Genomic DNA, 23,061 nt, shown 5'->3' with positions numbered 1-23,061 from the left:
AAGAAGATGGTGTTTAGGAATGGTTACAAAGTCAAATTTAAAATGGTTCTGTAGGAATTTGTGTGGATTTCAATCAGTTAAACAAGCAGTAGAATACAAGATCTACCTAATGTCCTCAGTGGATGAATGTCCAGTAAAAGTAATCAAGAACACTCTATTTGCCAAACTGGATGCTAAGAATGGGTTTTGGCAATTACAGTTAGATGAAGATTCCAGAATGTTTACAACATTCATTACCTTTTGAATGGTGTTGTTTTAGCAGATTACCTTTTGGAATTGTGTTCTGCTCCAGGTATTTTTTCAGGGAACAACTCAATCATATTCCTTGAGGCCTTCAGAAGAGAATAAGGCCCTTCAGCCCATCAAGTCTGCTCTGGTCAAAAACAAGCACCTAACTATTCTGAACCCATTTTCCCACACTTGGCCCATTGTTTTGTATGCCTTGGAATTGCAAGTGCACATCTAAATACTACTTAAATGTTATGAGGATTTCTGCTTTCATCACCTTTACAATCAATGAGTTCCAGATTCCCACCACAATCTGGATGAAAACATTTTTCCACACATCTCCTCTTAACCTCCTGCTCCTTACCTTTAATCTATGCTTACTGATCCCTTCATCAAGAGGACAAGTTTGTTCCTGTCTACCCTATCTATGCCTCTCAATTTTATACATCTGAATCGTATACTCCTTCAGTCTTCTGTACTTCAGGAAAACAATCCCAGTTTATCAAATTACTCTTCATAACTAAAATTCTCCAGCCCAGGTAACATCCTGATCAATCTCCTCTGCCCCCCTCTCCAGTGCAATCATATCCCTCCTGTAATGTGGATTCCAGAACTGCACACAATACTTTAGCTGTGGCCTAGCCAACATTTTGTACAATTCCAGTATAATCTCCTTGCTCTTTTATCTCTATGCCTCGGATAATTAAGGCAAATATCCTATATGGCTTCTTAACCACTTAATCTAGCTGTCCTGCTAAGGAACTGGTGAATATGTACATGAAGGTCCCTCTGATTCTTCATGCTTCCCAGAGTCCTGATAATGTCTGAGATTTCAGATGAAAGTAATGGTATAGTATGCCACATGGTTGACATACTGAAACGTGAATTCACAAAGGAGTAACATGATCAATGAGTAAGAACAGTGATGCAGTCCTACAGAACGCACATCTAATATTTAATGGGAAGCTCCAGTTTGCAAAATCTAAGATAGAATTTTTGGGCAGGCACATCACTCCAGCTAATTGAATCACAGTCGATCCACAAAAAATGAAAATTATAAGCGAATTTCCGCCTTGAAGAAATGTCACAGAATCTCAGCTGTTCCTTGTTATGCTCAATCAAGTGAGCTCATTTCTACCATACTTTATGGAATTTAACAAGCCTCGGGCCAACTTGTAAGGAAGATTCAAGAAAGGTCCTGGATCAACAACCATTCAAAATGCTTTTGAAAGAAATCAAATAGTTCCTGATCTCTTCAGAAATTTTACCTGATTATGGTCAACATTTACTGATTACAGTAATGACAGTTACATCATTTATATTTTTGGGACTTTTGGATATAAAAAGATGGAACTGTAGATCAATATCAGTCTACCATGCCTCTATAGATAGCTCACAGAAATAGATAGCGATATGCCATGTTTTAGAAAGATGTTTCAGCAGTACAGCGGGAATGTGAAAATATTTCAGATTATGTGATAGGATTACCTTTCAAAATTGAACCTGACCATAAATCTCGGGTTGTCTTCTGGGCATGAACGATATTATTAAAATGTAATCCAGGATTCAGTGGTTCAGATTGAGTCTAGTCAGGTGTTATGAAGATGTGGGTGTACTGTATCTTTAAGAGAGTTAAAAGCTAGCAGAATGACCTGACAGCACCAAGTGTTCGGAACAAAATATAATGTAACATGTGGTCCAGCAGCTAGGATAGCTCGTCACCTGAAGACTGAAACAATTTTGAATGAGGCCAATTGATTTAAATTATAGTCCAAAAAAACTTCCAATCAAGTTTGAATTTAGAATATTGACAATATTAAAAGCCAATGACATAATCTGATGCTTTGGGGGTATACGACCGGGGAAAATTGAACAGTCAGGAGAGAACTGCTGAAAGACCAATGGATGTAGGCTGCTGGTCAGAACTCTCTGAGAGGTACCTGTTTAAAGAAGGAGTTTAAACAGAGACAAATATTAACACAGACCTGGAAAGTAACTGTGCAGAGGAAGATAAAGAGAAGATTTGACTGCTGGCTGGTTTTGAAATGTGAATTTTTCAGTAAACCTTAATCGGGGGTTTTATCGGACCAGTATTATAGAAGGAAAAATAAATGATAGGTTAGAGGAAAGAGTTGTAAATAGTTGTTAGTTAATTATTCTCTGCTATACTTTAAGAAATAAAGTTACATTTTACTTTAAATAGTTCTTGGCCTCTCGAATTCTCACAGATTACTGCTTGAGATGAATCTTTTCTGTGTTGCTGTTTTAAATTAAGCAGGAGGATTTACCCCTTATTGTAACACAGGTATGAATCATTTATTGAGTATGTCCAGGGGAAATACCAAACAACAACCAACACCCTCTCAAGGATACCAATGACTAGAACAAATGGCGAAGTTTTGCCCTTCATTGAGGAGTTTTCAGCCTATATTTCAGAATTTACTAAGCACTTTGCTGTTATTGAAAGGAAGTGCAGGATCTCAGAGAGGCCCAGGCACATGATGAAGAGTGATTTCAAAGTCAGAACTATTATTTGGAAGGCTCGCCAACATCTTGTAAAAAAACAATCCAAACAAAATTACACAAGCACTTCTTTGTCATGGATAATTTGCTTGTCTTCAGTGAGAGATTAGTAATACCAAGAGCTCTTCAACTTGAGATTCTTCACCAAAGACATTTTGAAATTACAATGTGTTGTACAAGAGCATAATTAGAGTCGTAGAGATAGAGTTGTACGGCACGGAAATAGACCTTTCAGTCCAACATGTTCGTGCAGACCAGATATCCTAAACTGATCTAGTCCTATTTGCCAGCATTTGGCCCTTATCCCTCTAAACCCTTCTTATTCACGTACCCATCCAGAAGCCTTTTAAATGTTGTAATTGGACCAGCCTCCACCACTACCTTTGGCAGCTAGTTTCATACATGCACCACACTCTGCATGTAAAAATTACCCATTAGGTATCTTTTAAATCTTTTCCATCTCACCTTAAAGCTATGCCTTCTGGTTATGGACTCCACCACCCAAGGGAAAGACTTTGTCTATTTACACTATCCATGATTTTATAAACCTCTATAAGGTCACCCCTCAGTAGGTAAAATGAAATTCAAAGGCTTCTTCTAAGTAGGAAAGGCTGTTCATTCTAACCATTGCATAACTGCCTCTGCTAAAAGTCCTGATATTGCTGATCCCATAGATGTCCCATTGATTTGTTTGTAGGTGTTATCATTGAAGATGAAATGGATTGTGAGGCACATGTCTAGTAGTTTGAGGATACTGTCTTTGCTGGTGGAGTTGGTGTTGTCAGGTGTTTCTGTCCTTGGTTCTTCTAGCAGTGAGGCCAGTGTTTATTGATGTTCTAATAAAATCACTCAAATTTACTTGATCCATAGGATTTGAATATTGGTGTAGCAGTCAAGCAAATGCGTGCGGTCAGATCTGCAGATTATCAGTTGATTTCATCTGTTCTCGAACAAATAAGCACAAATAAAGAGGAAGAGTAGGCCATTTGGACCCTGAAGATGGCCCTGCCTTTCAACAAGAGCATGGCTGATCTGATTACTTCATATTTTGTTTTACCCCTGTAACCTTTCTTTATTGCTTATCAATAATCTGTCTACTTCTGCCTTAAAAATATGTGAAGTCTCCAGGAGAGTTCCAAGGACTCTAAACCCTCTGTGAGAAAATTATTTTGCTTTGTCTCAGATTTAAATGGATGATTTTTAAATATTGTTCTAGAATCTCCCAGAAGAGGAATCTTTTCATTTCCTTATCAGTATTTTGTATGCTTCGATTAAGTTGCCCACTTCCTCTTCTACTTTTCAGCAGATATGATTAGATTAGATTACTTACAGTGTGGAAGCAGGCCCTTCGGCCCAACAAGTCCACACCGACCCATCGAAGCGTAACCCACCCAGACCCATTTCCCTACTTTTACCCCTTCACCTAACACTACGGGCAATTTAGTATAGCCAATTCACCTAACCTGCACATTTTTGGACTGTGGGAGGAAACTGGAGCACCCAGAGGAAACCCACGCAGACATGGGGAGAATGTGCAAACTCCACACAGTCAGTCGCCTGAGGTGGGAATTGAACCCGGGTCTCTGGCACTGTGAGGCAGCAGTGCTGACCACTGTGCCACCTTGCCACACTGAGCCTAACATGTCCAACCTTTCCTCAGAAGACAATATGCCTATTCCAGGTACATTCCAGAAACATAATCTTCCTGCTTTCGTATTTGATTTCCCCTGGATTAAACAATAACATTCTCTTAACTTTTCTTATAATTGCTTTATTTTTACACAATTGTTTTGTGATTTATACACCTCCTTTTGCATCTCAGAGACCTGCAATCTTGTAGAATTTAGATAATGAATTAACTCCATGGAGGTTGATACACCATCACTTAGTCATTCCTTTTTTTTACACATGAACAGTCCTTGACTATAGTCCCGCCTCAAAAAGAATCAGGCACTAAAGTGGCAATATCGCCAACACCCATCCCTTTTTTTTCCTCTGAATTATAATTTTATTAAACAAATTACAAAACAGTTTACAAAAAACATTTACAGCTGTACACAAGAGACAGCAATTTTACAAGGGAGAGCAGCAGCAAAGCTAGGCCCCAAACTCTACCGTTCAACCATTTCACAGGGAGATGAGGACAAACCTCAAGTCCCAGTTCCACATACGACAGTGACAATGACATTTGCACATTAGACAATACTGTTACATACAAAAGTGTAGACAATACAGACCCACCAAGCCACCATCCCTCCCACCTTCCAACCACGCTAAGGCAGCCCGCCCCTATCCACCTTCCGGTTCTCAGTCCACCCCACGCACTCATCCTTTTTTTTAATTTTATTAAACAAATTACAAAACAGTTTACAAAAAACATTTACAGCTGTACGTGAGACAGAAATTTTACAAGGGAGAGGAGCAGCAAAGCTAGGCCCCAAACCCTACTGTTCAACCACTTTACACAGGGAAATGAGGACAAACCTCAAATCCCAGTTCCACATATGACAGTGACAATGACATTTGTACATTAGACAATACTGTTACATACAAAAGTGCAGACAATACAGACCCAGCAAGCCCCCCCCCCCCCAACCTTCCGACCACTCTAAGGCAGCCCACCCCTATCCACCTTCCGGCTCTCAGTCCACACCATGCACTCATCCATTTTATCTGTCAGCCAGGGCTCCCTGATTGGACCAGATTAACAGCCCCAATCAGGGAAGGCATATTCTATGAGATCCAGCTGGCTGACCTCATTACAATCACTACAGGTAACATGTTTAATTTTTTTTTCCTGCCAAAATGAACAATTTCACATATTCCCATGTTATACTTGATTTTCCAAAGCTTTTAGTTCACTCATTATTTTCCCTTTGTAACTTCATTATATCTCTTTCACAATTCACTTTCCTCCCTATTTTTGTCTCATCAGCAAATTTAGCTGAATACCTTCTCTCTCTTCATTGAAGCCATTTATTTAAAAAACTTAAAGCGCCACTACTTGTTACACCAGGGAAAGGCCTATTTATGCCTATTTCCTATTTCCTGTTAGCTAGCTAATCTTCTTTCCATGACAATGTTATCCCCAATACCATGAGCTTTTATTTTCTGTAATTATCTTTGATGTAGCATCTTATCAAGTGCCTTATGGAAGTCTAAGTATCAGACGTGGGAAGCTGATGTATTCTGAAATTTAAAGATGCAGAATCAGCTACTTTGAAAGCTATTGTCCAAAGGTAAGATCAGAAGGTAAGTGTGACATTAGGGTGCTGTGACAATAGTGTGCCCAATAAGTAAGTATAGAGTAGGCAGGAGGTAGGATGCCAGATGTTTGCCAAGTAGGTAGGGAGTAAGTCAGGTCCAGAGCAGCAAAAGAGGTGTTGATAACCTGATAACCTCAGGTGGGGAACGATAGTGGGGGAGTGATGGGACAGATCCACATCAAGGGGTGTGTGTGTGTGTGTGTGTGTGTGCGTGTGTGTGTGTGTGTGTGTGTGTTTAGGGCAGAGGTTGGCAGCTTCACAGTGGGGAAGGGAGATGCAGTAAGGGAGTACATGTCCAGAGCAGGGGAAATGGGTGTTTGGTCCACAGTGAGACAGGAATGTCAGTGGGGAGGTAGAGAGGCGAATGTCATGTCAGGTTCTTGAGTTCTGAGCTGCATGGTGGAGATGTAGTTGAGGATCTGTGAGTTAAGTATGGAGTCAGTTCAGTAGTTGCTCAAGAATTAGAGTAGTTATTTAGTAGTCTAACTTTTCCTGAATAATTAATTATTCAGTTAATTTCTTCAATTTAAATGGAAACGTTTGGAGGGTTCCAGGCATGAAGGAATTACACAGCAGGATCTTCACTTTCCTGAGAAGTTCCTTCAGTGTCTGCTGCAGGATTTCCGCATAGAATTTCCATCTACAAAGAAATACTGACTGACTGGCTAATGGAAAATCCAGGCCCATATGTATGTACAGCAAGCTATAAGTAAATTGTTCTTGCAGAAAGTACCGTGGACTCAAACAGCATACTTTTGTGTGACTAAACAGTGCTAGGTAACAAAAGCAGAGAATCAATATATTTTTGAAGTTGAAGATAAGGCATGTGAAAGGCGAATTCTTTTTTTACTAAAGAAATGGAAGAATGCTTTAATGGAAATCAAGAAGTAACTTTACTTTGGGGTGTTTATTGCTAACCACATCACAGCAAGGGAAAGAATGCTAATTCATGCATTAACATTCTTCTCCTGGAAAGTGAATTGCCATGAGGTAATATCAATGATTTCCTTGCTCGTGTATGAATAAAATGTGAGCATCAGTTCATAACTGTGACTGTCCCTCTGCAGCTATATGCCTGCTGTACTGAGTGCTTTTCACTGTCATTTATAAATGGTTCCAGACTAAATACTCATAAGAGCTCCTAACTTATTGAGGTGAGAGGCAAGACTAATCTGATACAATTTAATGATTACCCGTTTTTTATTTTCAAAAGTTGGCAGTTAGTCATCTCTAGATACGTGAGAAAACTGCTAATTGATAATGGACTGATATTTGAACTAGTGCTTGTTTAAATTAACTAAGAGGCATTGTTGAAACATGTACAGATTTTTTATAAATTCTGTACTTCAAGCTATTCAGTGACTAAATGCACCAACTGGTGTAGAACTGCAATGTCACCCTGGGAAGGTCCCTGGTGCAAGTCCTGGTTTTGGCTAAGGTAGCAGATCTCAGTTGGAGCTGTGGTGGAGATTAATATTCTTGGATTGGAGGGAAAACATGATTGTTATCTGTGCACATGCTCAAAAGTTCCTCTGCATGAATGCTGATTCAGGTTCAGTGACCTGTATTGGTCACAGACATAAGAAACAGCTCCTTGAAGTCATTCATGAAACTGTAGCTCAATGTTGACCAGCTCTTCCAGAGAGTAGGAAATGTAAAAGGAGGAAAAGAAAGAATTTACATTGTTAAACTCATTCAGAACACTCACTAGCTTGCAATAATCAACTGGCCACCGTCATTTATGCATAAATGTAGTTGCTCATTTGTATGCGGTGAGCTCCTGTGTATAAAAAAGAGATAAATAAGCAGTTAATTAGTTTTAGCGGTGATGATTGAAGGATTAACTAGAATATATCATATAATGCAAAAGAAACAGCTGATCTATCTCACTAGTGGATTGCAGTGGATACTCCACTAATGCCCATTGTGTCTGAACCCCTGTGGGGGTTCAGAAAGATTTATCACCTAGCTGGCAGGTCCTTTTAGTTTACAGAATTGTTAAACTATTCAAGTTGTGAGTTTATTTTCACACTGACAGCAACTTTAACTGAAATGACTTTTTTTTTCTCTTAAAGCACTCTGAACAATTTAATTACTGAGGAAATTGAGTGGAAGCCAGTCACAAAATCAAAACATATCAGAGAGCGTGGTGTACCAAAAAATGACTTTTAGACAGTTTTGAAATATAGCTAGTACATGTAAACAACAGGGACTACAGTGCAGCTAAAGAACATTAACACAGGAATAAAATAAGACACCTTTCAATATTACAATAAAAGTGTGATGATATGGTTGTGCCCTTCCTTACTTTAGTTAAAGCATATGGTAAGCATATGAAAATAGTATTAAAACAGTTTGCACTTCAACAAGGATGGATCAGGGATTAATAGCAGCTTCCAATTGTGAGTTTTATCCTCTTCCAGATTTCTGGCAAGCTTGGTTTGTGCTGTAGTTCTTCATATGCCAGTGCTCCTACCTTAGCTGACACAAGCTATTTGGATGGGGTCAGGCTGTTTAACATTCTTTAGGTGGATACCTCAGCCACCACAGGAAGCTTACTTAAAGCTGGCAGTGGATGGCCATATTGTGTAATCACATTATTGTGAATAATGAGCTATTAAAGTACTCTAACAGAGTGTGAGTGGATAGACAGTGCAAGTTGCAACACTGGCAGATGTCATTGTTGGCTCATATATTTTCCAGACGTTTTGTTCAGAGATATTCTGGACTTCTGGGTCAGGTGTGACTTGATGACAAGGCCTCCTGGCTCTGAGGTAGGGACATGACCATCATACCACAAGATCCCCTCTCCATTGTTGGCACAAAGATGTTTTCCTAATCGGTCTGCTCTGAGATGCCATGGCACACTGCTCGAGCAGATGAGACTTTATCCTGGGCCTCCAGCTTCTGAAGTAGGGACACTACCACAGCGCACAAAGGATGCAATGGGCCAAATAGCCTAATTCTACTCCGATATCTTGTCGTCTTTATGGTTCATTTAGACTCACCTGATCATTAATTTTCTCCTGATGTTGCTTGCTGAAGATAGATATCCACAGTCCTGGAAATCTCCTCCATTAACATTGGATAACTTTCCTTTAGAATTTGCAGAGATTAGAATTAAAGGACAGTTACTATTTTGGTAAACCTTAGTCTTTTTACGTTTTTTTTGCCTCATCCATAAATCTGTGGCCCTCTACAATCCTGCAAGTTCTGTGTTTTTAGACATTCATTGAAAGAATAACTTTCATTGTAAACCATACCCTTCCTTGAAATCCTCCAGCCAATGTTATTTCCTAGCTGCAAATGGGTGAACTCCCAATTAAAGCTTGTCAAGTGCATTGAAATAAATGCTGATCATGTCAGGTGTAAATTGTGCTTTGCTCTTTTTCCAATTTCAGATCAAATTTCTGCTGTCCTGCCACATCCAGTTACAAATGGATAACTAATCAGAAGAGATGGCTCCATGACATCCTTGTTCCCAGTGATGGCAGAGGCCATTACATTACAGTGCAAAAGACAAGACTGAAGCATTGGAACCACCTTCAGAAAGAGATGCTGAGTGGGATGATCTATCTTGGCCTCTTTCTGAATCCCCCAATATCATAGATACCAGTCATCCGCCAATCCAATCCACTCCACATGACATCAAGAAATGGCTGAAAGCACTGTAGACTGCAAAGGCTAAAGACTTGTACAATATTCTGGTTGTGGTGCTGAACATCTGTGTTCCATAAATATCAGAGCGGCTAGCCAAGCTGTCCCAGTACTGTTACAACATTAACATCTACCCAACAATGTGGAATATTGTCCATTCATGTTCAGTCCACAAAAAAAAGGACAACTTTCCAAACAAAGACCACTCCATCAGTTTATTTTTGTACAAAATATGGTATAAGGTTTCACCCAGATCCTCTCCTGGAATAACGTTTGAGTTCCATTGAAGAGATGAGATTAACTGAGAGCATTATGTGGTGAGTTATAATTCCTAGCTCCCTTATAAGACAATCCCAGATCAGGAGTACCTCATGGATAATTCTTTCCAACCTTAAATTGAGAAAGATAGATTGTTAGCACACTGAATGCATCTAAAATGAATCTTTCCCAAAATGAAAGGAACCAGCCAAGTATTTTGGCATCCTCCAGACAACATTTTTAACAAGTTTAAACCAGAATATAATATCCTGAATATTTTTAGGGTCTGGCCTGCTCCTCAGTAATGAACTCCCTGACCGGAGAATACAAAGTTGGTTTCTCAAGTTAGCATTATAGAAAGTTATGTGAGAAAATATAAATTCTGAAATATATCTAAATATGTTAAATCTCAAAACATGCAATTACATATCAGGTGGGAATCGTCAATCACAAATAGGTGCCAGGCAAAAGAGAGGAAATACATGCTTATTTCTAAAATTCAGTTTTAAATTTCTGTTATTGTTACAGTAATGTATTTTATCTAGGATAGCCATCAATTATTAAACTAGCATTTAACTTAGTTCCCTCAGTAAAGACAATAGCATTTGAGAGATGAGTGTTTACCAGTTATGGATAGAATCATCTGTGCTGAACCTTTGCCATTTAAGAGTTGGGTGTATGGGCTCAGCATATCTGAAAATCTCTTGTCTGTTGTCCACATTTCCCAAGGCTGCATAGTTAACTTATTTGGTATCTTAACTGTAATTTGATTCAGTCCCTTTCTATTCCAAATTTAGTTTTGATAATTTAATCTCTCCTTATGGATTGCCCCTTTTGATTTAGATAATTTTATAAAACTGTCAAATTCTGCATATGTTTTGAGCTCATTGATTCTGGGAAAGCTTCGGTTGTGAGGATTGTGGTCATTCATTTCCATTAGTCAAGAACTTTAAAATTATAATGTGGTCCTAGATTATAAAAAAAAACTCAATTAACAGTTGTCTCAGACAATTAGTAAAAGCTCGCTTTAATAAACCAGTGAAGATGGTTGTGATTATTGGAGGCCAATCATTTCAGTGCAGAACTTCACTCAAGGTGTTATTCAAGATGGTGTCTTGGGCCCAACCATTCCTGGCTGCTTCATAAATGATCTTTCTCCCTAGGTTGGAAATGGGGAATGCTCAGTAATGATTACACAGTCTCCAAGTCAATTTGTCAATCCTCAGAAATTGAAGCAGCCATTGCCTGCTAGCAGCAAAACTTGAGCAGTACCCAGGCTTGAGCTGCTAAATGGCAATTAACCAAGCATGACCATCTCCATCAAGGGACATTCAAAATAATCTTACTGAGTCATTCAATGGCATTGCCATCACTGAATTCTCAACCCCCAATATCATAGATATTATTAATGACCAGAAACTTAAACGGATAAACAAATAATTACCAAAGCTACATGAGGAAGTCACAAGCTGAGAATTTTGTGGTGAAAGTCTCTCTGAAACCTTCCCCAAACCCACCTACATGACACATCCTGAGTATAATGGAATGCTTCGAGTAAAAAGTGAGGTCTGCAGATGCTGGAGATCACAGTTGAAAATGTGTTGCTGGTTAAAGCACAGCAGGTCAGGCAGCTTCCAAGGAATAGGAAATTCGACGTTTCAGGCATAAGCCCTTCATCAGGAAGGGCTTATGCCCGAAACGTCGAATTTCCTATTCCTTGGATGCTGCCTGACCTGCTGTGCTTTAACCAGCAACACATTTTCAACTATAATGGAATGCTTGTCTGCATGAGCACAATTCCAAAAATGCTCAAGAAGGTTGACAAAGAAGCCTGCTTGATCATCATTCTCTTCACCACCTTAAATTCCTTCAGTGTGTACTATTCTCAAAATGCATTATAGTAAACCACCAACACTTTTTAGACAGAATCTCCCAAAATCATTACCTGTACCACCTAGAAAGGTAAAGGCAGCAGCTGCATGGAAGCTTCCTTCAAGATGCACACAAGCCTGACTTGAACATATAATGCTACTGTTAATTCATATTTGAGTTATATTCCTGGAACTCCCATCTTAATAGGCATTTGGATATACATATGCCACTTAAACTACAGCCATTCAGGAAGACAGTTCATTGTCACCTTCTTGAGGAAAGTTAGACATAGGTAATAAATGCTGGTTTAGCCAGTTATGCACAGATCCTTAGAATGAGTAAATAAATAAGAAATGAAATGGATAGTATAGTGACTCAGTGGTCAGCAGTGCTGCCTTATAGCATCAGGGAACCAGGTTCGATTCTAATCTTGGGTGACTCTGTGTGGAGTTTGCACATTCTCAGTTGTGTGCGCATGGTTTTCTGTCAGGTACTCTGATTTCCTCCCACAGTCCAAATATTGTGCAGGTTAGGTGGATTGGCCGTGCTTACCCTGCAGTGACCAGGTATGTTTAGACAAGGTGGGTTAGCCAGAGGGTTACGGGGATAGGGTGGGATGCTTTTTGGAGGGTTAATGCATAGTCAATGGGCCAGATGGCCTCTTTCCACACCTTTGGAAAGTCATAGCTCAGTCAAGATTATTGATATAAGCCTCCATTTTCTTGGCTTAGTAAGCCATTGGCTTACATGCTGTGAAATAACAGTGAAATATTAATCAATCTGTTATAAGTCTGCCACATTTAATCATTATAGTATTGATCAATTTCAGTAGACAGTAGAGAGGAGTCAGAAATATTAGACATGACTAATAACTCAGTAAGGAATGCAAAATAAATCCCTTCACAAACCAACAAGTTGCATTATGTAATGCCTTTGACATAATAAGGTATTACACACTGCTTCACAGAAAAGTTGTAAAAAAACATTTGACCGAGCAAACTAAGATGACATTAGGTCAGAGGTTTTAAGGATTGCCCTAAGGAGGAAAGGAAGATAGAAGGACAGAAATATTTAAAGAGAGAATTCTCGAGCATAGGGCTTTGTGAATCTCATAACTTTAGTGCCACACCAGTTCCAGATGAAGAAATGGCTACCAGTGAAGGAAATAAAATCAAAGATGTTCTAGAAGTCTGAGTTAGATATCTCAGAGGATTGTGAGGCAATAGGAGGTGAGGCATAAGAGCTTAAGAACTAGGAGCAGGAGTAGGCTGTTTGACCCTTCTAGCTTGCTCCACCATTCAATAAAATCATGGCTGATCTTTTCATGGCCTCAGCTCCACTTACCCGCCATCTCACCGTAACTCTTAATTCCTTTACTGTTCAAAAAATGATCAGTCTTAGTTGTAAAAACATTACTCAGGATGCCTCAACTACTTCATTGGGCAGAGAATTTTACAGATTCACAACTCTCTGGGCGAAGGAGTTCCTTCTCAATTCGGTCCTAAATCTGCACCCCCTAATCTTGAGGCTATGCCCTCTTGTCCGAGTTTCACTTGCCAGTGGAAACACCCTCAAATAATAGTCCTTTTTACTATTATTCCTACCAAAATTGGCATGGAGTGTTTTGAAAACAGGATGGATATGTTAAAATTGCGACATTACTGGGGGGTCTGTTATCTCAGGGGTAATGGGTGGTGTAGAAGAATATGAATGAGCTCAGATTAATGGAGGGTAGAATGTAGGAAACCAGGCAGGTCTACACACCCTACATTATTAAACTGCCAATAACAAATGCCGGGAACAATCAAGAAACGCTAATGGAATGTTGGCTTTTGCATTTTAAGGTCCAGAATATAAAGAGATACAGGTCATGTTGCAAATATAGAAAACTCTTGTTCGACCATTTAGAATTTAACATGTGGTTGGGTTTCATGTTCTGCCAACCAAACAGTCGGGTGGGAAATGTATCTCTCCATGTGTATTTTCATGTGCATTCTGGGTATCAGCTGCCCTTCAGATATTCAGCTCAGGAGTTTTAATTGACTTGGAGATGGAACTTCTGACCCTCACTTGAGTGGAAATTCTGCTTCGGTAGGTCTTTAGTCCCAGTAACACAACTGGGAGACACGGGCACCGCAGGTGCTACAAACAGTCCCACAAGACTGAATGCTGTAACCCATATCACCCAATAAACTTAATATCTAATAAAGGGACTGGGAGGCCTATGGGTTGGGAGGGGTGCTGGTGAGTGAAGATCCATGGTGGTAAGACCAGTTGGGGAGACAACATCTAGAGAGTTTCCCAGTCTTGAAAGGAGAGCCAACCGAGGAGGTGCCCACAACCCAATGGTCTGAATGACAGGATTGAATGTATTTAAGCTCATTTCTGAGTCAGAAATGATGTCAATGTTGTGAACAATCTGTTTCACCTGAATTTCCAGGCAGAGAGTTGATGTTGGAGTTGCTGGTTAAGGAACATAGTTTGCAGCAGAAACTGAAGAGAATGACTGAAGAGCAATTTCCTCCCATGAACTATTGGGAAGACAATTGCTTTGGTCTTCTTAATACATAAACTGACCCCTCAAGGAGGCCAAGTTGCTATGGCTACATTCATGTTATACTCTCAACTTATGACTGGCGATGGTGCAGAGTCCAGGTTCCTTTCCATTACGTGGCTGATCAGGATTCTGCACTTAGAGTCATAGAGATGTACACATGGAAACAGACCCTTTGGTCCAACCTGTCCATATCGACCTGGTATCTCAACCCAATCTAGTCACACCTGCCAGTATCTGGCCCATATCCCTCCTAATCCTTCCTATTCATATACCCATCCAATATCTCTTAAATGTTGCAATTGTACCAACCTCCACCACTTCCTCTGGCAGCTCATTCCATACATGTACCACCCTCTGCATGAAAAGTTGCCCCTTCGGTCTCTTTTATATCTTTCCCCTCTCACCCAAAGCCTATGCCCTCTAGTTCTGAACTCCCCGACCCCAGGGAAAAGACTTTGTCTATTTATCCTATCCATGCCCCTCATAATTTTGTAGACCTCTACATGGTCACCCCGAGCCTCCGACGCTCCAGGGAAAACAGCCCCAGCTTGTTCAACCTCTCCCTATAGCTCAAATCCTCCAACCCTGGCAACATCCTTGTAAATCGTTTCTGAACTCTTTCAAGTATCACAACATCTTTCCAATAGGAAGGAGACTAGAATTACACGCAATATTCCAACAGTTGCCTAACCAATGTCAGCTGCAGCATGACCTCCCAACTCCTGTACTCAATACTCTGACCAACAAAGGAAAGCATGCCAAATGCCTTCTTCACTATCCTATCTACCTGTGACTCCACTTTCAAGGAGCTATGAACCTGTACTCCAAGGTATCTTTGTTCAGCAACACTCCCTAGGACATTACCATTAGGTGTATAAGTCCTGCTAAGATTTGCTTTCCCAAAATGCAGCACCTCATATTTATCTGAATTAAACTCCATCTGCCACTTCTCAGCTCATTGGCCCATCTGGTCAAGATCCTGTTGTAATCTGAGATAACCCTCTTTGCTGTCCACTACACCTCCAATTTTGGTGTCGTCTGCAAACTTACTAACTGTACCTCTTCTGCTCGCATCCAAATAATTTATGTAAATGACAAAACATAGAGGACCCAGCACCGATCTTTGTGGCACTCCACTGGTCACAGGCCTCCAGTCTGAAAAACAACTGTCCACCACCACCCTCTGTCTTCTAACTTTGAGCCAGTTCTGTATCCAAATGGCTAGATCTCCCTGTATTCCATGAGATCTAACCTAGCTAATCAGTCTCCCATGGAGAACCTTGTCGAACGCCTTACTGAAGTCCATATAGATCACATCTACTGCTCTGCCCTTATCAATCCTCTTTGTTACTTCTTCAAAAAACTCAATCAAATTTGTGAGACATCATTTCCCATGCACAAAGCCATGTTGACTATCCCTAATCAGTCCTTGCCTTTCCAAATACATGTACATCCTGTCCCTCAGGATTCCCTCCAACAACTTGCCCACTACTGAGGTCAGGCTCACTGGTCTATAATTCCCTGGCTGGACTTTACCGCCCTTCTTAAACAGTGGCACCATGTTTGCCAACCTCCAGTCCTCCGGCACCTCACCTGTGACTATCGATGATACAAATATCTCAACAAAAGGCCCAGCAATCACTTCTCTAGCTTCCCACAGAATTCTCAGGTACACCTGATCAGGTCCTGGGGATGTATCCACCTTTAACCGTTGCAAGACATCTAGCACTTCCTCCTCTGTAATCTGGACATTTTGCAAGATGTCACCATCTATTTCCCTACAGTCTATAATCTTCCATATCCTTTTCTACAGTAAATACTGATGCAAAATATTCATTTAGTATCTCCCCCATTTTCTGTGGCTCCACACGAAGGCCGCCTTGCTGATCTTTGAGGGGCCATATTCTCTCCCTAGTTACCCTTTTGTCCTTAATATATTTGTAAAAACCCTTTGGATTCTCCTTAATTCTATTTGCCAAAGCTATCTCATGTTCCCTTTTTGCCCTCCTGATTTCCCTCTTAAGTATACTCCTACTTCCTTTATACTCTTCTTAGGATTCACTCGATCTATCCTGTGTATACCTGACATATGCTTCCTTCTTTTTCTTAACCAAACTCTCAATTTCTTTAGTCATCCAGCATTCCCTGTACCTACCAGCCTTCTCTTTCACCCTGACAGGAATATACTTTCTCTGGATTCTTGTTATCTCATTTTTGAAGACTTCCCATTTTCCAGCCGTCCCTTTACCTGTGAACATCTGCCTCCAATCAGCTTTTGAACGTTCTCGCCTAATATCATCAAAATTAGCCTTTCTCCAACTTAGATCTTCAACATTTAGATCTGGTCTATCCTTTTCCATCACTATTGTAAAACGAATAGAATTATGGTCGCTGGCCCCAAAGTGCTCCCCCACTGACACCTCAGTCACCTGCCCTGCCTTATTTCCCAAGCGTAGGTCAAGTTTTGCAGCTTCTCTAGTAGGTACATCCACTTCTCTTGTAAAGATTAATAATTTGATACTCAATTTGCTTAATTTTACTAGAAATGCATCTATCTTAGCCATTAAATTCTGGAGTGAGATTTGGGTGTCAGTCACCGTAATATTATGCAAATCCTCATCAAGATATAGAATGGTGTAGCTGATTCTGAGACAAGAGTTCTGAATCTAAACCAATGAAACGATGATGGTAGTTGGCTATGATAGCTTGGAGAAAGTTGCTGAAATGAGTGATGGTGGAAAGGGAATGGCTAACATTCAAAGAGTGCATGGGTGAACTGCAGCAATTGCTCCCTCCTGCCTTGTGCAAAAATCTAATGGAAAAGGTGGCAAAATCATAGGAAATTAGACATAGGAATAAACACAGAAATTGGCCAGCAATACGGACCTGAGGATTGGGAGCAATTTAAAATTCAACAAAGGAATCGATTAAGGAAGGGAAAATAGAATGCATGAGTAACTTTACAAGGAACAAAAAAATCTGATTATAAAAGTTTCTGTCGGCATGTGAAAAGAAAAAGATTGATGTAGACAAATGCAGGTTCCTTATAGTCAGAAACAGTGGAATTTATTATGGGACAAAGAAATAGATGATCAACTAAATACATACTTTTGGTTCTGTCTTCATAAAGGAGGACACAAACAATATGTGAGAAATGTTGGGGTACACAGGATGTGGTAAAAGTGAAGAACTAATGGAAATTAGTGTGATTTGGAAGCTGAGTGAATGGGCAAATGTATGACAAATACAGTATAATGTAGATAAATGTGGATTATCTACTTTGGTAGCAAAAATAGGAAGGCAGATTATTATCTGAATAACTATAAACTGCAACAAGACCGACCAATCCTCATACACCAATAAAGTAAGCATGCTGATGAAGCAAGAACTAAAGAAAGCAATGGTACTTTGACCTTCATAGTGAGGGAATTTGAGGACAGGGATAGGGCTGTCTTGCTGCAATTGTACAAGGCTTTGGTGAGACCATACCTGGAATATTGTGTGCGGCTTTGGTTTCCTTATCTATGGAAACATGTTCTGGCTATAGAGAGAGTGCAGAGAAGATTTATCAGACTGATTTCTGGAATGGCTGGACTGATGTATGATGAAAGGTTGAATTGGTTAGGATTATATTTGCTAGAGTTCAGAAAAATAAGGAGTGGGGGCTCATAGAAATCTATAAAGTTCTGATAGGATTAGACAGGCTAGATGCAAGAATAATATTCCCAATGGTGGTAGAGTTTGGAACCAAGGGTCACAGTCTACAGAAATGGGATAACCATTTAGGACTAAGATGAGGAGAAATTTCTTCATCCAGAGTCATAGTGTCATATAGACATCCAGCACAGAAACAGACCTTTTGGTCCAACTCATCCATGCCAACCAGGTATCTTAAATATATCTAGAGAGTAATGAGTCAGTGGGATTTGCTAAAAGGCAGTGTTCAATGATTTTAAGAAAGATTTGAATATAGCACTTGAGGCTAAAGGGCCACAGGATATAGTGGAAAAGCAGGAACAGATAACTGAAGTGGATGATCAGTAGTGATTATAATGAATAGCAGAGCAGGCCCTTTGGGCCGAATGGCCTATTTCAGCTCCTATTTTTAAACATTTTATGAATCCAGAGCTTCTGGCCCAGAGTGTGAGACTGCTGCTCCACAAAACCACCACACCCTGGTGAAAAGCATGCTTTAATCTTATCAATTGCATTAAATCAGTTACCCCTCCATCAATTATTGACCCCTTTGATACTGGAATATAGATCCTTATTCACTCTGTCTAGACTCCTCAATGTTACACCTCAGTTAATCTACTTTTTAAGCCTCCTTTGTTCCAAACAAACAACTTCAGCCTATTTTCATAGCTGCAATTTTCTAATCATACAGCATCTTCATAAGTTCTGTAACCTCTCTAGTGCGATCCCATGTTTATGGTAATGCAGTAACCAGATCTGTATCCAGTATTTTTAACTGTGGCTATAACTAGTCTGTTGTGCTTTTCTAACACAACCTCATTACTGTATTAACTGCCTTGGGTAATGAAAAAACTAACCATTATGAATCATAAGACGTGGTTGGGGTAAATAACACAGATGGATTAAATGGGAAGCTAAATAAGTACATGAGGGAAATTAAGGAATAAAATAATATATTGACAAGATGAAATAAGTTAGGTGGAAGCTTATATTAAACATAAACAGCAGCCAGACTGAATGACCTGTTTTGTTGCTATCAAAATTCTACGTAAGTAAGTATTTGGAAGCAGGCTTTCTTTAGAGTTTTCCACTTCGATATCCAAATGCAGGCTGTACCTGGGTTGTGAACAGGTTCCGTGCTGGAGTCGCAAGTCACTTTTTATGCAAGTCAGAATGCAAGGCAGGACAATTGAAAGAGCTGTTCATAAGTACAGGAAGCATTCCAATGTTGGATCTTTAAAATTATACCCCTGTATGGGATCACATTCATAAGTACGAGCTTTCCTAAGTCATGCATTTGTAAATCCGGCACCCCAGTAAAGCTAAAGTGTCTGCTGGACTCATCTATTTCCATCTTCTTTCCAGTTTTTATATTTCCTTTCCTATTTTGTCTTAACCTCCCTGATACAGGAATATTGATCCTTCTTATTCATTCTGTCTAGACCCCACATTATATTACACCTCAGTCAAACTTGTCTTTAGTATCCTTTTTACCAAGTAAAACAACCTTAGCCAATCTTCATAGCTAAAATTCTCTAATCATACAGCTACCTCGTGAGTTCTATACCCTCTCTAATGCAATCACATGTTTATGGAAATGCAATAACCAGATCTGTCTTCAGGTCATTCCTGTGTGCAAGCTCAGTAACTAAGCACGAAGACCTTATTTGATTATGGTGGATGTCAGAACCCAAGCCAGATGCTATCCTTATTTTCATCAGAAAAAACAGATTGTAATTTTCTACATTCACTGGACCGTAATTAAAATGAACATGGTCATTTTACTATTACCATGGCATGGAACATAGTCCTCAATTTTAATGTTCCATTTCTATACACGTCCAGAAGTCAAATCATAAGTTGTTCTGCTGTGTCTGAATTAATATTCCACCTTAATCATGGAACTGTCTGCGCTGCATCCATCTCTATCCATATTCCACGCTTCCTCACCCTACTCAAAATCAAAGTGGAAATTCTTAGCTATGACCTATGTTCCTTTCAGATGCTAGAAAGAAGAAATGTGAAAGTACACTGATTCATGGTAATAACTCAAACTCTCATGACATTTTCTCATGTTTTGTTTTAAATGGAATGAAATTTTGGGAAAATGCATGCTGAAATTGCAATGGTATTCCTGGTGGGTGAAGTTCTGTTCTTGGAGCATAGGTTATAACTTTAGATTCTTTAGTTTATTTTGACAAACATGGCAGAAGGCACAGAGTGGTAACTGGTGCAATGATACAAGTTGTAACTTGTGACATGGTTTGAAATCTGTGCAATGATATGCATGAAATTAAATGGTCAAATGCAAAACAGAAACATCAACTCATGTATTTTCACTTTTATTATTTTATTCTTGGGAGGAAAATAATTCTGTTTGTGGTTTCATGATGACATTGAAAACCATGATTGAATCTGCTCCCACCATGTCTTAGGCAGTGGATTCCAGATCCTTAGCACTCACTATGTAAAATACATTTTCCACATTTAGATTTTTGGCTAATCATCTTAAATAAGTGTTCTCTGGTTCTCAACTTTTCTTCCAATGTGAGCAATTTCTCTCTATCTGTTCTGTCTCAACTTCTTATGATTTTGAACATCTCTAACAAATCTCTTTTCAACCCTCTCTTAAGAAGAGCAATTCAAACTTCTCCAATCGATTCTTGGTTCCTTTATCATTAATATTTTCTGCAATTTCTCTAAAGCCTACACATCTTTCCTGAAGTGTAATGCTCAGGGCTATACAAAATACTGCAGGTGAGGCTGAACCAGAAGCAGAGTTTTACAACTGCTCGTAATACTTTCCTTGATTCCACATTCTGCCAAGCCAAGGATTTCTTTTGCCAATTTAACCACTTTCACCATCTTCAATATTTTGTGCTCATGCCTCTTGCACTCTCTATTTCTGTGCTTGATTAAAATTGTCTCCTTTATTTTGCATTGCCTCTCCTCATGCTTCCTGCAAACATGCATTATATCATCTTTCTCTGAATTAAATTTCCTCTGTCATGTTTCGGATTATTTCAAAGCCTGTCTCTCTTTGAAGTCTGTCACTAGCCTCTCCTTACATAAATGCGAGCTCCTCCTTTTATTTTTTCCATTAAGAAAATTGATAAATGCCTGCTAGAGAATTAATAGACTGCTTTTTGCATATGTTTCATTAATTCAACCTTGTGACAATACTTTGATATAGCCTGTAACATGCAAAATAATCAATCATACATAGAAAAAACAAATTCAAATAAGAACTAAACTGTGAAATTTTCATGATATACACAAACCACTTGAGCAATATCCAACATTACCAACTGGATTACAACCTTGTAGTTCTATTTGAATCCTGCAGAATCTTACAGTTGCTTATTCAGTTCACCAATAATTCTCTACCTCTTACACTATTACTCTGGCATTATTTTTGCTCTGCATTATGTTTTGTGCTTATTGGAAGCTACCAGCTCTTTCTCAATACTCTGATTGTATAGTATTACCAGAGAAATGTTTCAGGAAGATGTTTCCAAGATTCTAAAGTTCACTTTAGTTCTCCGTAAATGATTTTGAAAAGAAACAATTATGGTGATATTCTTTCTTAGCAACAGAAAACGTATGAACTTTTCCCTGGGGTCGGGGAGTCCAGACCTAGAGGACATAGGTTTAGGGTGAGAGGGAAAAGATATAAAAGAGACCTAACTTTTTCACGCAGAGGGTGGTACGGGTATGGAATGAGCTGCCAGAGGAAGTTATGGAGGCTGGTACAATTGCAAAATTTAAGAGGTATTTGGATGGGTATATGAATAAGAAGGGTTTGGAGGGATATGGGCCAGGTGCTGGCAGGTGGAACTAGATTGGGTTGGGATATCTGGTTGGCACGGACGAGTTGGACTGAAGGGTCTGTTTCCATGCTGTACATCTCTATGACTGTATAATTGTTCAGTAGCTAAAGTCAAATACATTTCCTTCACTCAAATAGCAACATTCTTACTGTTGATACATACAGAGAAGGGGAGGATGTACTTGATGATATATCAATATAGTCATCCTCATCTTTGGGCTTATTGACAATAGTAACAGGAACCCACATGGCACTCAAGTAAAATGCTTCTTACAAGCAGGAATAGAAGATGGGAGACCTAAAGCAATGCACACATGAACAGTTAATTGGCATAATTAGCTTGTTTGGCATGAGGCACTGTTGAGTATTCAGTCAGGAGGAACAGAGGGATCAGAGTTCATTAAGCCAAACTATTAAGTCATGTTAGTGAATTGAATTTTTACACTCATGAAATTATACTGTTTTCTCGATGTTTTTCTCGTTATGGAGCATGCGTATGGGAGCCACTTTAGTACAACAGTTTGAGTCCTGAATAGTTAAATAACCTGATTATATCTTCTAGGTAGATATCCTAAATTAAACAAGGTCCAAGTTCATTGTCCTCAGCATAGTAAAGAAAGCAAAGATTCCATATTACTGTTTTTTTTATTCTGCCTTCTCCCTGTATTTTGCTTGCGTATACATGTGATTTCCAAGGACAACGGAGGAGCTGGAGAAGAGGTGGAGGTGAAGTTGTAATATTCCTAGACTAGTAATCCCGAAGCACAGGGTAATGTTTTGGGACGATGGGTTCAAATCCCAATATGGCAATGGTGCAATTTGAATTCAACAAAAATCTGGAAGTGGGGGAGGAGGAAACAAGAGGCTAGTCTATTCGCAACCATGTGACCACTGTCCATTGTCATAAAAACCCCTCGGGTTCACTGATGTTTATTAGGGAAGGGAATCTGCCGTCCTAACCTGGTCTGACCTCTGCATGATTGCAGACCCACAGCAATGTAGTTAACTTTTAACTGTCCTTTGGGCAATTACAAATGGGCAATAAATGCTGGCCACCAAAATGGCAATATCCCATGAATGAATTAAAAACAAAAGCAACCTCCATCATACTACAACTTTGTCCTACTCTGTTAATGACGAGGAAGAATTCACTTTTCAGATATTTCTTAAAGAAA

General features: G+C 39.4%; 1 protein-coding gene across 1 annotated transcript in view; it reads left to right on the top strand.

Annotated features, from left to right (window-relative positions):
- Positions 1–23,061, top strand: part of LOC132824716 (IQ motif and SEC7 domain-containing protein 3-like) — a 142,085-nt gene that overhangs the window by 102,306 nt on the left and 16,718 nt on the right. Inside the window, exon 11 of the mRNA XM_060839388.1 lies at positions 12,082–12,096. Within this exon, the coding sequence (XP_060695371.1) occupies positions 12,082–12,096 (15 nt within the window). The remainder of the gene's footprint in view (positions 1–12,081; positions 12,097–23,061) is intronic.

Source organism: Hemiscyllium ocellatum, chromosome 19, assembly GCF_020745735.1.
Source record: "Hemiscyllium ocellatum isolate sHemOce1 chromosome 19, sHemOce1.pat.X.cur, whole genome shotgun sequence".
NCBI lineage: Eukaryota > Metazoa > Chordata > Chondrichthyes > Orectolobiformes > Hemiscylliidae > Hemiscyllium > Hemiscyllium ocellatum.
Note: the sequence above shows the minus strand (reverse complement) of the source record. Positions and strands in the feature narration are given on the sequence as shown.